The sequence below is a fragment of the Branchiostoma belcheri genome, unplaced genomic scaffold (genome assembly GCF_001625305.1).
Source record: "Branchiostoma belcheri isolate BF01 breed outbred unplaced genomic scaffold, Haploidv18h27 scaffold120, whole genome shotgun sequence".
Taxonomy (NCBI): Eukaryota; Metazoa; Chordata; class Leptocardii; order Amphioxiformes; family Branchiostomatidae; genus Branchiostoma; species Branchiostoma belcheri.
The window spans coordinates 703,456-719,234 of record NW_017802603.1 but is presented as its reverse complement, the minus strand read 5'-3'; the positions used below and the strand labels follow the sequence as shown (position 1 = coordinate 719,234).

At 40.4% G+C, this 15,779-nt stretch overlaps 2 protein-coding genes across 3 annotated transcripts; both read left to right on the top strand.

The window, feature by feature from the left end:
• Window positions 1-11,524, top strand: LOC109462964. Of its 2 annotated transcripts, XM_019759607.1 has the most exons (12): window positions 1-102; window positions 2,865-2,982; window positions 4,093-4,260; window positions 4,611-5,444; window positions 5,818-6,081; window positions 6,466-6,647; window positions 7,572-7,795; window positions 8,177-8,402; window positions 8,805-8,983; window positions 9,305-9,409; window positions 9,919-10,029; window positions 10,456-11,524. In XM_019759607.1, the coding sequence occupies exons 2-12, from the start codon at window positions 2,914-2,916 to the stop codon at window positions 11,496-11,498; spliced, it is 3,405 nt and encodes a 1,134-aa protein (XP_019615166.1). In that variant the 5' UTR covers window positions 1-102; window positions 2,865-2,913; the 3' UTR covers window positions 11,499-11,524. The 2 variants fall into 2 exon arrangements, with proteins under 2 accessions (XP_019615166.1, XP_019615167.1); XM_019759608.1 differs by lacking the exon at window positions 9,919-10,029.
• Window positions 11,303-15,378, top strand: LOC109462965 (probable E3 ubiquitin-protein ligase DTX3). The gene is made up of 3 exons (XM_019759609.1): window positions 11,303-11,836; window positions 12,208-12,425; window positions 14,009-15,378. Exons 1-3 carry the CDS (start codon window positions 11,666-11,668, stop codon window positions 14,082-14,084), a joined length of 465 nt encoding a protein of 154 aa, XP_019615168.1. The 5' UTR covers window positions 11,303-11,665; the 3' UTR covers window positions 14,085-15,378.
• The last annotated feature ends 401 nt before the right edge of the window (window positions 15,379-15,779 follow it).

Genomic DNA, 15,779 nt, shown 5'->3' with positions numbered 1-15,779 from the left:
GTTCTACAAACTGGACACTGTGCAAAAAGGACGAATTCTCTATTTTCCGCGGGAAATGCGGGAAGAATCCTGACTGACAAGTTGTCTAAGTACCCCGTGCAGGTAAGGGGCTCCATTTTACACTAATCCAAAGACTAGAAAATCGTCACTAAGAGTTTCTATCCTTTCCCCGCATCACTGTTTACGTTGGGTTACTTTCACTACTTGAGATCTTGGGGGGACATGGCACATAAGTTATACTGTACCTCCCCTCAGTTTCCATTCCTCTTCTGTTTTCTGAGTTGCTAGAGAAAACGGAGGACTGCCTCCTTAACAGGCACTCAACATATTTTTGATTTAACGACTTTCTTGTAGACTAGTAAACTGAAAAAGTTTGCTGTAGTTCTTTTCAAGGACTTTAGGAAACATTGTTCAAATTTTTACATTATGATAAATTGTGTTGTTGTGGGTTTCAGATAGTGAATATTTATCAAGAAGAAATGTATGACTCCGACTATTATATTGCCGTTATACCAGAAGTAGCCAATTCAAACTACTGTGGTAAAAGTTTTGATCCTTTTTAAAATTAACAAAATTTATTCTTTTTGAGCATCAATAAAATTAAGTTTTGAATTATTGCAGTTTTAATTGACATATTTGATCCAAAGAATTGTTTTGCTTGTTAAGTACAATTTGCTGTCAAGCAATTGAAAATATTTTCATACAAAACCCACTTCACCTAATCTAATGGGAGCTCAAGTGAGAAATAGGATCAGTTTGAGTTCGTATTGAATCGTAATAGTCTTTATGTTCTATTGCCTTGGTATTTGCTCATACTAACCTTAGTTCAAATACTAGTATAATTTGCTAAGCAAAATGTGTTTTATTGTAAAGGACATAATCTGATATGATAAAGTACTAGTAGAATCTAGTTGTCTATACATCTGCCTCAAGGCTGTAATGTATTCCTACTCTAGTACTAGTCTGTCATTTAAGTGAAGGTATTGTTGGATATGATGTTTAATGTTCAGCATACACACTACATGTTTATGATTATACAATAAGATGTTAGTTCAATGTAATTTTACTTTATATTTAATTTTGAATATCAAACTACAAGCAATGTACATAAACATCAAACTTATGCACAACTGAACAGAACTTTATAATGATATTCAAAACAGTCTGGTACTATTTTGAAGTTTGATTGGAAATAAAAATACCTGGAAGGTGTTTACTGTAAGTGTAACAACATAGTTTTCTTCATGCATTTTTGTATGTAATCAGGTGTTATTTTGAATTGCTTGCTAGTAAATTAGTTCTCTGTACATGTAGGTAAATTGTCCACAGTGCATGAATATTTTATGTACAATACAGTGTTTCCAGTCACATCCACGTAAGGTATTGTTGAAATTTGTCACACCTGTTCATTGTCTATAGTGATGAGAGCAGCATCAAAAGTATTGTTACAACGTGCACATTACGTTATAACTGACACTACAAGCACTCATGTACAAAGGACTTTCAATGAGTGAGTCACTGCCCCTCCCAACCTGGCCCTAGGGACCCAGACAATTTGGTACATACCAAGTTACCAACATTCCTTTTCAAACTGGAACACTGTATACATACATGTATGTTGTCCTACTTCACCAAAACTATTAACCCTATGCTGCTATATCAATTTACATAATGTTTCAAACTCAAAGGAAAGGATTTATAGAGGCAGTGGGGAGAAAAAAAATCCATGGTTTGTTTCAGTTTCTGCTTAGCCTATAATATTTTCATATTTTAAGAGGAACATAATTATCTACACAGAAGACATTATGACTATTATGTTCTACATAAAAGAGGCACTTAAAGCAGTAACATTACTGTCACTGTATCTTTCCTAAGCCCAGGTAAAACATTGTTATTCTGTAGTTAGTGACCTATGACATTTAGGATAGGTTTTCAAAACAGGCTGTCCTAAGTGTTTGAGGATCATGTATCCCTTAGAAGGACACTACAGTTACTGTGCAAGTACAACGTATATCATATTTCACATTCAGTTGTTACCCAGTTTACTGGCGACAAATCTTTTGCAATGTTGCTGCAAATTTGGTAAGAGAAACTTGAAATGAGTTTCCATAGTACTAATTTAGTCATAATTACAGTGACAATGTCACATATTTTTTTACAATATCCTACATATTCATGTTGTACATGAAGTTTCACTGCATTGGCAATGCAGATTTGGGTGCAGTCTAAGTAGTAAGGTAAGGTTATTTAGAGTACTAATGGTGGAAGTGGTTAATAAGCTCCCCTGTTTACCCTCACGTGGCCCAATACTGGCAGACTATAATTTGAGAACATTACTGGACAAAAAGAAACTAGTCACGTAGGTTAAATATGACCTGTCTGACTGGTTTCATGCCACAGTTCAGCCAGAGTATCTATGTCATGTAGTATTACATGGTCTCTCCTGTAAACTATATGTGGAAAAGGTTTCTTTCTTACAGTTATACAGACTAGTTGTCTGATAATTAGTAGAGTTGACTTATTTACAATTTCTGGACTTATATACAATGTATACCATAAAGCTGTATTGTTCAACTGGTGTAGGACAGCCTTTCGGCAAATCAACGAAATCCCAATTTTGATTAAGTGCCAAAATGTTTATTCATGTGAAAGAGCAACTTATTTGTAACTTCAATTTATCTGACAGAGATAATAAGAAAGCAAACATCAAATGTGGTCCTGGCTTACATCCAAGTTTGTTAGCTCATCGATGAAGTCTTCAGAGATCACTACTTATTCCCAACAATTATACTTTTGGATCATTTTAAGATTCTGACAGTACAACTTTCTTCGGTTAAGGAGCTGTCTGTTTATTTCTCCTACAGGACTGCATACTATATTACGTAGCTATAGGTGGAGACAGCTATAACTAACATGGACCTGGAAGATAAGAGCCTTTTTGTGGGCAGGCAGAAGGGTGGTGACAGTCAGGACTACACTCCTGTAAGTACAGCAATAACTGTTATTTTGCAGTTATAAATGCCTCCTGTTTGCAACTTTAGTTGTTGAAAATTATTTTCTGTATACCTGGATAAGTTTCAGTCTGATAATATACTTGAACATACTGTAGACATTATGCAGTTAACATTATAGACCACCCAGCTACATGTGTATATGGTCATGTAGTCCTCCAAATCAGATACACAAACACATACAGCACTAGTAGCTCTGGGCATGAAGTCTGAACCTTACAGTGACTAAAATCTGTTTGCAAACAGTATAGATTTTTCCATCATTTTCTTTATTTGACTTTGAACAATATCTGTGTTTTGCTGCAAATGTTCCTGCATTGCACTGCTGGTCAGTTGATTTTGCTGAAAACATTTTCAAAGCAGACTGCCACATCAAACTGCTACATTCTGGACATGCTTGCCCAGTCAAACGTACCAAATTAGAATTGTCTGTAAACTCTAAGGTTCATCCTGGGGCAGCTCAAGGATACAGCTACAATCTGTACTGCTGACGACATTGCCAACTAGAACATTTGTGCCAAGGGTAGACATTTTGTTGGACTTATGTAAAAAGCTAAGAGAAAAAGGTCAGGGATATCGCCTCATACCCTTGGACTCAATGACTTTCAACTGACTTTCAAGTACTGTCTCCCTGACAGCTTATCATTTTGTACTACTACATTGTACGTATACATGTGTACATGTACATGTATATGTTCAAATAATGTATTCTAGATCTGGTTTCTCTCTCACTTTCTTTAAAAAAGTTATTTTGAAAGAAATGGAATGATCCACACACACATTGCTCCTTGCAGAAATACTCACTTATGCATGATCCCTGGTTACATTATGCAAAATGTTCTTCATTCTAAATTCAGCCTTATCATTCTTTTTGTAGATATTCTATTAGTTTGAGTATAAATATGATGGTAAACTAAGAATATACTCTCTGACTTAGGTAGTTGAAAGCTTCATTTAAATAGTTTAAATTCCTCCATTGAATTATATACAGCACTGTTTAGAAATAAACTGTCTATATGATATATGTGTTAGATACATGTTTGAACTAATCCAGTAGGACATTTGGCTGCATTTCCCGTAGATCTACACTGTAGTGACAGCAGTGCTGAGTCCTGACTTGGTAGACAAGCTGCCGACCAGGCGCCGAGAATTCCTGCAGAAACTCCAGACAGACACGGGTGTGAGCATCAACCTGCACAGGGGGGGAGGCACTTACGAGGTGGAGGGCAGTCTAGCACAACTACAACAGGTGAGGGGAATCTTTACCCTTCATTACTTTTGCCACTTAACTCTAAAAGAACATGTTCATGTAGTAATTCTGCCAGGTCACATATATCTGGCACCCTGAAAAAAAGGGTCTAATGAGATCTCCAATGCAACATCCCCCAGTATAACAATTCAAAACTTCATATCAGCAGATCTATACATATTGGATAAAGTCAAATATAAAATCTTCCAATGCTTATTTCCTAATATAGAAAAAACTCCTCGGCTCTGCCATCTCTGTTGTGTGGAACACAAAAAGTAGTATAAAACACTGTCCCTATTTCCAACCTTTTTTCACATGGTAGATAGTTTTTGACATTTGTATTTTCCCAGGTACATGACATACTGTCTGAGTTGGTTGGCAACCGAGAATCCCCACAAGCCAGACTTAAGCAGACAAACATCCCAAATGGCCTGCCCACAGAGGGGGTTCATGATGCATCAGGCACAAAGCCCATCGTGGCCAAGGAAGTTCCTGATGAACCTGTTACAAATGGGACACCTAAGTCAAAAGTCTCCCCTTCTGGGAAACCCAGAGGAGAAAAGGCAGCAGAGAGGCAAAGGTCCAGGAATTCAGAGGACGATGAGGGCTTCGAAATCATAGATGAAGCAGAACAGGAAGATGCCAGAGGTCATCAGCCAGCCGTGAGGCCAAAGGTCAGACACCAGCGGCCAATGGCAGCCCAGTTCGACAATCATGACAGTGGGGAAAAGAACTCTGGGTCCGGAGCGAGGAGAGTTCGTGAGAGACATGACGAGGACGGGTCAGATTTGAGCTCGGACGATGAGGACGTGATGGCTCTGGACCAGGACACCTTCAACTACCTGTACCACGCCTACCAGGACAGGCTGCAGGACATCCGCCGCCAGTACAGGGTCAAGTTCAGGTCAAAGAGCAACGAGACCGACATGCTGAAGTTCAAGGTCATCCCAAAAGATCCCACCACCACTGTGGATCAGCTGACCACGGCCAAGGATGCCTTCATCGCCCTGTACCAGAGTGTCTTCCCCAACTTGGTTCAGGAAGTGATGGAGCTGGCCTACGACCCTGCACTGGCACAGCAGGTCAAGACAGCCATCGACAAAACCAGGAAGGATCATCCTGACGTGTATGTCCAGGTGGAGAACAACAACCACCGGTTTGCTTTCATTGGAGAACAGGTCCAGGTCAGTAAATGGTGTGTTTGTGTTGGTCATAATTTGGGACGTCATATTTTTTGTACCTTTTTATTTAAAAATTCAGTAAATTAACTTTCTATTCATATGATAACTTATTTCTTGCAAGTACTCTGTTGTCCCTACTCCCTGGCCAAGTCATACCTTTCAAAATGGTGCATACAGCTGTTTTTGCTTAGCACACAACTACAGTACTAGTGGATTACCACCGGCTGAAGTGAGTTCTGTGGCCCAGACCTAAAGAAATTTTGCAATGGACACCAATCTATGCACCATGAATGGTGTGGGAGTTACTTTGAGTCCTTAAGTTTGACTACCTTTTTTTGACTCTGTCAACAAAACTTGTTGTTCCCATGATACGCAGGTGATTGAAGCCAAGAGCCAGTTCCGCCAGCTGTCAGGAGTGATGTCGGGTCTGGTGCGTCAGGTCGGGAGGCACCACACCCTCGGCGGGCACATCATCGTCCCATCCAACCTACAGGACGAGATACGGGAACAGGTCACCCGTGACATGGGCGAGAAAATCCCAGAGGAGTACCCCTATGGTGAAGAGATTGAGCTCCAGGAACGTAAGACATCAGAAGCCAGCAAGCCAGGAGGAAGCAGAGGGGTTCGATTCAAACAACAGGTAAAAAACAAGAGTGTAGGTACATCAGTAAGGTTACACATCCAGGTATCGATTATAAATCAATAATTTCTCGGAAATGTTGGACATTGCAGATAGCATTCTCAGTCATTGATGAAAGATCTGAAACAGCTGGCACTCAAGATACAACTTTTCTAGTTGCTTGATTCATTTTGTATTATGTAAGGAATATACATGTAGGTACAGTAGAAACTGTTACTGAGTTCCCCTGGGTTGCTTGTGTTTTTATTATTTCTAACATACACCTTCTTCATCCCATTTCTACTGATCTGTGGCAAGACTGTAAGTGTTGTACAAATCATAGTCTTCTTAAGTGTCTTAGTTTACATCCTGACAGTCTCTCTTGCTCTTGCTTATCATCCACAGAGTGACAGATACGTGTTCAGGACGAAGGAGGGAATCACTGTGTCCATGTACCAAGGTGATCTGACTCAGGAAAAGGTCACTGCTATTGTGAACGCAGCTAATGGCTACCTGGCTCATGCTGCAGGCATCGCTGCAGCTATACAGGAACAGGCAGGGCCCAGTCTGGAGGAAGAGTGCAGGAAGTATGGAGTACTTGACGAATGTATAATATTTGATCACTACACAGTCATGTGCATTTGATGTTAAATTCATTCTATCTATATAACATTATAATTGTGTTATAGTGTCATAGAAGATCACACAAAAGTCCACATGCTTTTGTTGTGTCAATTTATGTAATTTTTGCCTTTTGGCCCATGTAGGGCGTGAATATGCAATAAAGTTCATTGTCATTTTCTTATTGGCAGTACAAAAGGGTAGGAGTGTCAGTCTAAACTAAATGAAAATGTACCTGTCATTTATGATGAGCCATACAATGTATGTATAATTGTTTGAAAAGTTTTCCATGGAAAAAATGTCTAAGGCATTTTCTCCAGTCATCTCATACTGCTCATACCTATTACAGATCAATTCTACCCTTTTCTATACACCTACACTTCTCTCACTCACGTAACTGCTGATTCTTTCTTTCTTCTTGTAGCTCTTTCCTTCTTCCATCCTTCACATCCAAGTTCTAGTGCAGTTCTGTCTGGTAAAATACCTCATGCTTCCTTTACTTTTACCTCCTTGGTTCTCAGATTTTGAGACTGCACAAGAAATTTGATTTACAAACTTGAACTTAAAATTAGAATGTGTAAGCTTAAGATGCAAAATGTACAGGGTATCTTTCCATGTATATTGTGCATTTTTTTCTATCAGGTCAAGAAAACCTTTTAGTAACAGGTAGAGTCTAGGATTTAAATTAGCATTGCAATGTAAAGATACTTCTTAACATTCCACAATTCCTTGCATGGTGTGGTAACTGGTTACATGCACAATCATGATACATTGTACTTAGAATGTAAGGAATCAAAACCATGATTATAGCTAAAGGTTAACCCTAGGATTGGAATATTAGCTGAAAGATGTTTCCTAGTTTCCTAACATTCAGCATGTCCATGTCCCAGGTACATCAGTAAGCATGGCCCTCTATACGAGACGCAGGTCATGCACACCAGCGCGGGAAACCTGCCATGTCACTATGTCATCCATGCTGTCGGCCCCAAGTGGCGGGACTACAGTAACAAGACGGAGTGTGCCAGTGCCCTGCGTGTCACCTTCCTGAACTGTCTGGACTATGCTAATGAAAAGCTTCATGCTACAACCATTGCTCTCCCTGCCATCAGTACAGGTGGGTCTATTCTACTGAGCTTTAATTTTGTAGTCAGTTTTACTGAATTGCGTTCATTTTACACAGTGCATTTTTCAGAATTGCATATGTCTTAAAATATTGTCAGCTTTACCATAATAATGCTGACATGTGAAATGACATACATTCAAGACAGTTGAAATACAGTAAATGTGACAACAACACAATGACAACTTTAGCCTAGGGTTTTGCTGGCATCACAAGAACGATAGTGTTCCTGTGTTCAGACTTTCTTGGTATCAAGGGTATCTAATGCATACACATTGTATAGAACACAGAAATTTATCTCTTGGGCTATGACGTTGTATTTGTAAATGTGTATTTAAAATAATGAACCAGTTCTTCTTCATTCTTTAATCCCAGGTATCTTCGGTGTCCCAAACGACGTCTGTGCGAAGGCGGTGTACGATGCTGTCCGAGACTTCAGCAAGTCTCAGTCTCAGCTGGGCAGCCTGGGGGAGGTTCGGCTGGTGAATGCGGAGATGGAGATGGTCCACGTCCTGAGGCAGATGTTTGAGATCAGCATGAGTCAGGAGGAGGAGGAGGAGGAGGGATGTGAGAGCCCAAGTTCAGGGAGTGCCTTCATCAGGTTATTCATTTTTTGTATCATTTCAAACTTGTATCTCCAATTGAATTGTGCATAGTTTGTTATACATAATGTACTAGAATATGCATTGGTTTAAACAATATTACATACCCCACTTTTTGTTAAAGCCCTGGTCACATCCATTATACAGATATTATCTACTTAACCAACAACTAAACTTTACATTTACAATTTACAAACTTTTTTTCTGCAATTATATCGCAGTACGTCATGGGTGCAGTTATTTGATTTTCAAACTATTGCACCCGTTTATTCTCAAGTCTACTACATATGGCATGATCTTCGCACAAAACTCTCCATTGTTACTAACCAAAGATGCATCATAGGATGTATGTTGTCCGGGGTTCCAGATGATATCTACATAAAAGATTGTGTTGTTTTCAGAATTTCCAAGACAACAGAAGAGGTCCTGTTGTCTCCCAGGGCTGCACGGAGGAGGGAGGAGGAGAGAGAGGTGGAGGAAGAAGACACAGAAGTGGCCCAGATCACAGAGATGGCTCCTGAGGAGGGGGAGGACAACGAGCCTGAAGTAGAACCTCCGGAGGATGTTCAAATAATAACAGGTAACAGCTCAGTCACATTCAATGTACAGTTGGTCATTTGATGCTGTAGAATTTTCAAGGATCTTTTCAATATGATGACAGCTGAATTTAGGACACATGCACGACTATCCTACAAATGCCCAAAGTTTTGCAATTGTACAACAATCACACAAAGTATGATGGCCCTACATGTAGGTGTTAGATAAGTTTTCCATCTTGAAAATGGTGACATCATTCTTGTGATGTGTACATTCATGTAATGTTACATTGTATGTTGATAGGTCATTTAGTCATTCTATGCAAGTCAAAACTATATTTCTATCTGTTTTGTTTTTCTCCCAGGCAAACCCAAACTTCTGCACTCCATCTCTGATCCCCATGGAGCCAGTGGGGGCAGAAGGAAACAGGATAAGAGCGATGTCATTTTCACTTCAAACAAACCTACAGGTCAGTTTTCTACAAAACTCTTGCTGAGATTGGCCTGGCATTTTGTAGCTGTAGAGTGCTCTTCAGCAGTTTACGTAAAAGCCTGTCCGTATATTTTTATCAAAACTGAAGACTAGTGTTTTGATTGTCCTGACATTTAGCACCTTTAGGGTGCTACAAAGGTTATCTATACCAGAGGTGTTCAATAAGTTCTCTTCCTCACCCAGAAACAAAGGGCATAATTCCAATTTCAGGCATCAGTTAGGTGCAAGTAATTATTCCTTGATCAAGCTTCAGTTGAGGAAATTCTTTTAATGGAAAATGGCATGCATTAGCGTTTCTGTGAATTCTGGCTGCAAGGTCTGAGGGATTAGTAAGACATTAAAATGTTTTTTAATTGTAAGGACTGACACTCATACAAAACAATGCCTGGATGCTAATTGAAATCCTCAACAGTTACTGTTTCAACCCCTCCCACCTACCTCATATGTTTATCATCACTTCCTGCATCCTCATCCCTGAATCCACAGATCCTGACCCAAGCTTAGATCAGGAGGCAGCTCACCCTAGCAGTGATGACCAGATTGCAGCAGCTGCAGCTGCAGAAGTGGCAGGCCCTGATGAGGATGACCCTGACAAACGTGCTCATCCTTTCTGTTTCCCTCCTCTTTACATTCACCTTGTCCTTGTCTTTGCTTCATCTTGTCACAAAAGCCATTTATGTTTTTAACAGGTGGTTGGGTCAGATGCTTCAGGGGAAATAAGGATTCTCTTTCTAGTAATGTTTAATCAGTGTCAAGATTTTTTTCTACCTCAGGGTTGGTTGAACATTAAAGTGGAGTGTAATGATAATGATGAAACCATGTCAAATTGTAATTTTTTAAAATGATGTTGAGCTCAACAATTAACATACTTTCATGTACTTTCACTCACTCACTCACTGTCCGGTTTATCGTCTGTTGTTCCCCGTCTTCCGAGGGTTAGAGGGACACTTTATTCATTATATAATATATGTGTGCATGTAATTTTTTACATTGTACATTGTATGCCTCCTTATGTCCCTTTAGGTCCAGTGCAGTTTACTACAAAGCCCCCACCAGAGGAAGGTGCCATGTCTGAAAAGGAGAAAGTTATCAAAGATCTTCTGGACAACTTTGATAAACTGACTGATACAGAAAGGGGTCTGCTAGACCAGCTGCTGACAGAGACTGACCCGCGGTCCGGCCAGTCACACGGAGTACACAAGCCCCGTGTGCGATCGCGCAGCCTGGACAGACCTCCCAAACAACCACCAGAAAAGGAAGCCTCCAGGACAAGGTCTCCACTCCGCAGCCAGAAGGCCGGAAGCACGGCAAGCTCACAAAGTGAGAGAAGCACGAGGGACCGCGGGAAGCCGAAAGACAACTGTCTCCTTTGCAACACGACAGAGCAGCTTCGCACAGTCCCCTTCTGTAAGGTTGGACACAAGTACTGCCTGCAGTGTAAGGTTAAGTATTACTCCCGCCTCCGCACATGTCCACACAAGGACTGTCACGAACCAGTCACACCAGACTTCCGCAATGCCTCCAATGACACAGAGAACAAACAGTTTACATCAACCACCCAGGCTTCAGCGGACCCAAGTAAGGGTCCAAGTGCAGCACGTATTCACTTTCCTTCTGATGTAGAGCATAATCCTCCCAGTCAGGAGCCAACATACAGTACTCTATATCCGTTGCATGAAAGTTCACTCCCCTCAGAAGAACCAACAAACAAGCAGTCCACAACCAGCAGCAGCACAACCACAAAAAGCACCTTGAATACTGAAGGAAGACGCCGCTCTTCAGACTCAACCTTGCATCGTAGTTTTGAGCCAGAAAACCAACCCCACAGCAGCCATGTCCCTGAGAGTAAAGTACATCATGGAAGCAGCTACTCGGCTGATCCCTCTTCCTTTTCTCCAAGAAGACGTGTCTCGGATTCAGGTGCTTCTTCCACGGACCAGGAACCAGCCTCGTCTCCGAGAGTGAGGGCAGGTTACAGTTTTTGGGGAGAGGGCAAGCCGGCAGCACAGCCAGTCCAAGAAGAAACAACGTGGCCTTATTGTGAAGAGTCTGGCAGAGGACATTGACGATGTTGGACTTGACTCTGGGCACCCCCAGCAGCGGAGGAGGAACTCAGACACACATAAGGGGAGGGACTCTGAGAACTGCTCCATTTGCAGGAGCACGTTTATGAACCCAAAGACCCTACCAAAATTGCGGACATGTGTTTTGCACTCCCTGTATCGACCGTGCAATGCAGATCAAACCGGTCTGTCCAATTTGCGGTGAAGTCTACGGCACCATGTGGGGGGCACAGCCAGAAGGGACCATGGAGTGGAAAGTAGATCCTCACCTCCCACTGCCCGGTTACGAACGGCACGGCACGATAGTCGTCATGTATGACTTCCCTGATGGTATACAAACAGTAAGTTATGTTCATACATGTGTGGCTGCCTCCTTTGACTTTCTAGGGTGATGTATCATTGTGCTGCATTCTTTAGGGACAGTAAATTCATGATTGACATAATAAAGAGTGTTTGAAAGGCTGAATGTCAGTATACTGCCACAGAATATGATTACTTTCTATTTGTGATGTGTATGTACAAATGTACATGTTAGTATATGCTTAAGTAGTTTTTTGTTTGCCAGTATCTGATAACCGGTAACTCATGAAATAATGTAAACTGTAATGATGTGTACATGTGTTCTGAAATCAAAGTGTGTTTGAATTTAAAAATTATTGATCGGAAAGACTGACAGCTGTGTTAAAAGTCTGTTCCATTTGTGTTTGTGTAGTCGAATCACCCAAACCCCGGACGTCGGTACTACGGCTGCCATCGCAGGGCATACCTCCCCAACACTGCCGAGGGCATGGAGGTGTGCAGACTGCTGCATAAGGCCTTCCAAACCAAGCTGCTGTTCACCGTGGGCCAGTCTGTCACCACAGGGATGGACAACTGTGTCATCTGGAACGACATCCACCACAAAACCAACACACACGGAGGCCCGACAAAGTAAGGTTTATGAATTACACACGCATAGACTCATTTCTTCATACGTCATCCCTAGCTTTTGTCGCTGTTTTGAAAGTATCCTTTTTTCCATAAACATAAAATGCCTGGAAGCAAGGACGTCACCGCTCTGCTAATTTCCTCCCTTTGATGTCAATGTAAGTCAAACAGCCAACTGTGCATTGATCCTGCATTGAGCTTCTCTGAGCTTCTCATGAATAAAGAATAGTTCAAACAAAAATATTACATGAAGGCTCTTGCGAAAAATACCAACTGTACAGCACTTTTACATGTAATTTATTTACAAAGCTACTAAGTACAAAGCTATGTACTGCTGCAGTCCTTTTTAGGCCACACCCATTTTGAATGCTTGTTCTCATCTTTGACTGAATGAACAACATGAAAATATATGTTTAAGGAAAAAGTCTACTACTTCAGGCACTGAGCATAGGCTCTCTCCATATTGTCCTCTAGGACTTGTTTAATTTTCACTGTCTTTATCAACTGAGAACAACATTTCCCCCAAATCTGTGTGACCCAGTTTCATTCAAATCAATATACTAATTTTTTTTGGTGATGATAAGGTACAATACTTGGATCAGAAAGCTATTTTCATTTCTTGTTTTCTATGGTTTGCAAATTGCAGAGATAACCTCTGCCATACATGTACTTCAGTGTCCCATTCAGTTGCAATCAAATTTTATAATGTTATTTAAAAATTTTTGGGATTCTATCACAATTCATATATATAATTGTCTCTGGTCCGTGGTTTCAAAGATAAAAGCTAAAGCTGCATACATGCATTAAGCCCGTCTACATCACAATGGACCTATACCATTATTACGTCACAGTTTGTTTACCTGTTCTAAAGAACATTCTAGAACGGTCAGTTAAAGAATAAAGATCATTTCAAAGTTTTCAAAGTAAGGTATGTCTGATTTTTGCTGCATCTAGTTTTGTTGACACAGCATTACATGCCGCATGGGTGATTTAGTTGTGACATAAGACTAAAGTAGTACTGTATTAAAAGCCTTATATTAGGCTAACTCTACACCAACACACACCGCGCTACGCACCCCTGTACAATATAAACGTCGATTGACCGGCATTCATTGCGGTAAACAAACTGTGACGTAATAATGGTATAGGTCCATTGGAGCAGCCCTTCCACCGGTCAGGCCCTGTCAGCTCCTGACAGTGGGTGTTTGTGTACCACAGGCTAACATCCATGTTGGTGACATTTAATTCACTTCCACGAATACGATTCTTTTGTTGTGCCCAGCAGATTTTCAACACAGCACACGTTCTTAGAGTTGATAAAATGTAACAGGAATATCAGCTGTACATCACTGCAATTTCATTGGCAAGTTTTTTTCAGTGTTTTGAATCCTGAAGTTGAAGTTGAAGCACATAGTTCTGTACATGTAGTATACTATTCAATTATTATAGCAATATTAAACTGAAAAGTCTATTTGGTGCAGAGGTCACTGCAAGAAACGCAAAGATTAAACCACTTAGGAAATTTCAATATTTACAGTACAAGTACATGTATTTAAAACTAACACTGCGTCCATATTTTTTTGCAGCCACGGATATCCAGATCCTGACTATTTGAGAAGGGTGAAAGAGGAACTAGCAGTGAAAGGCATCACGACTTTGTGACCTGGCCAATTCTGCCCATAGCTACATTTACATTGTATGTCCCATTACTGATAATCTGACATCATAGTCTACTATTAAAGTATTGAAGCAGAAGGCAACTACATGCCATGCATATTCTACAAATAGATATTGTAGTGGCTTTATCTGAGCCAACATGCATATATGGGAAGAATTTTAGAAAAGCTAAGATTAGCACATGATATAGCCATGTACATATAAATTCATATTGTATGTGTGTATGTGTTCATTGCGTATGTGTTCATTGCAAGCCTAGCAATATTAATTACTGCATGGTACACTTACAATGAAAATTTTCCTGATGCTGCCCTTTAGAATGTTGAGTTAAGTCTAGACAGCATCCTGCTGTTCTTCTAAACATCAGTGTTTGGCCTCGGCCCGGGCTGATTCAAACCAGTTCTAGCTGCTTATTTAAAGAGACATAACAGGCTGTTTACCTGCAGCTCTTGTACATGTTTATATGCCTTCTCTTGACAGATGTCTCAAAAGAGTTTGTGGAGAATGTACTAGTAGACTCATTGAAATGTAGTCCATGTATAGAGTATTGTATTTTATGGCTGTAAGGTAATCCAGAACTTTGATCCATTCATCAGTGAATGTTAGTGTTTGCCATGCATTAGAAATGACAATCAAAGGAGCTTTAATTTATAAGCTCCATAGTTTGGTTCCAGCACATCTGCATCCATTTAACTTTTAATTGTTTTTGCCTTTATTCATTTATCATTTGTAAGCGTTTCAGACAACTTTATTTTGGGCCTTTTGGTGCACCCAGCTGTGTGACACTAGCATTGTTTTGATAAATTATGCACATAATCCAGCAATCAAGAGGGTGATGCAACATTTGGTAAACATTGGAGATGATGATATAACATCTATCTGAAAGTCAACAAAGGTTCTGTGTGTGATAATTGACAACCTGGTTACAGTGATCTTTCCAGCTCCATCCCATCAGCTACATCTCATTCAAGCCTGTTTGAATCAGGAGCTATTGTAACACTGCCACCATGCTGTGGTGTAATCTTACCTAACAACAGAAATCTTTTCTCATTTGATCCCTACCTTCGATGCTTTGATATTCTTATTGAAATCAGACTACTTTCAACTTTGTGACCTTTGAGTCAGTATTTGCACGCATATGTATTGTGCATGCATGTTGAATGGAAGTTTCCCTAATGTCATTCAGCTGTGGTTCCAACTAAAAAGCTACTGTTGGAAGACATAATCTGTGCCCTGTCAAAAAAAGGTATTCATACCAACATGGTAACTTTTTGGAAAAGTTTCCTCCAGTGCGTCTTATGTTTGAAACCTTTATTCCACAAGAATCAGTGCCTAGTACATTCTAGTACATGTATATTCATAGACTAGAGTATAGTTTATTGTATTTCTCTCAGACCTAGACATTGACCAGGACAAGTTACCTACCACTCAGCAGTCAGATTGAACTTGAGTACATGTAGTAAGGTGAACTTCTTCTTTTTCTTCTTATCCAGTTTTAACATCATTTTCCCCCATAACTGGGGATTAGACGTGCTTGCATCAAGTGCAAATCTTTTTTTGAAGCAAGATTTTTACGGCTGGATGCCCTGTCAACCCAAAGCCGAGTAGGGCACCCAGGATCCCTCTACCTGAGGGGGAAATGCGTGTTAAGTGCCTTTCCCAAGGGCACAATGGGTGCAT

Excerpts from the sequence above, each read along its gene's own strand:
- LOC109462964 (XM_019759607.1), top strand. The coding sequence starts at position 2,914 with ATGGACCTGGAAGATAAGAGCCTTTTTGTGGGCAGGCAGAAGGGTGGT. Across the intron at positions 8,403-8,804 it reads TCAGGGAGTGCCTTCATCAG|AATTTCCAAGACAACAGAAG; the intron begins GTTATTCATTTT and ends TGTTGTTTTCAG. Across the intron at positions 8,984-9,304 it reads GGATGTTCAAATAATAACAG|GCAAACCCAAACTTCTGCAC; the intron begins GTAACAGCTCAG and ends TTTTTCTCCCAG.
- LOC109462965 (XM_019759609.1), top strand. The coding sequence starts at position 11,666 with ATGCAGATCAAACCGGTCTGTCCAATTTGCGGTGAAGTCTACGGCACC. Across the intron at positions 11,837-12,207 it reads TCCCTGATGGTATACAAACA|TCGAATCACCCAAACCCCGG; the intron begins GTAAGTTATGTT and ends GTGTTTGTGTAG. Across the intron at positions 12,426-14,008 it reads ACACACGGAGGCCCGACAAA|CCACGGATATCCAGATCCTG; the intron begins GTAAGGTTTATG and ends ATTTTTTTGCAG.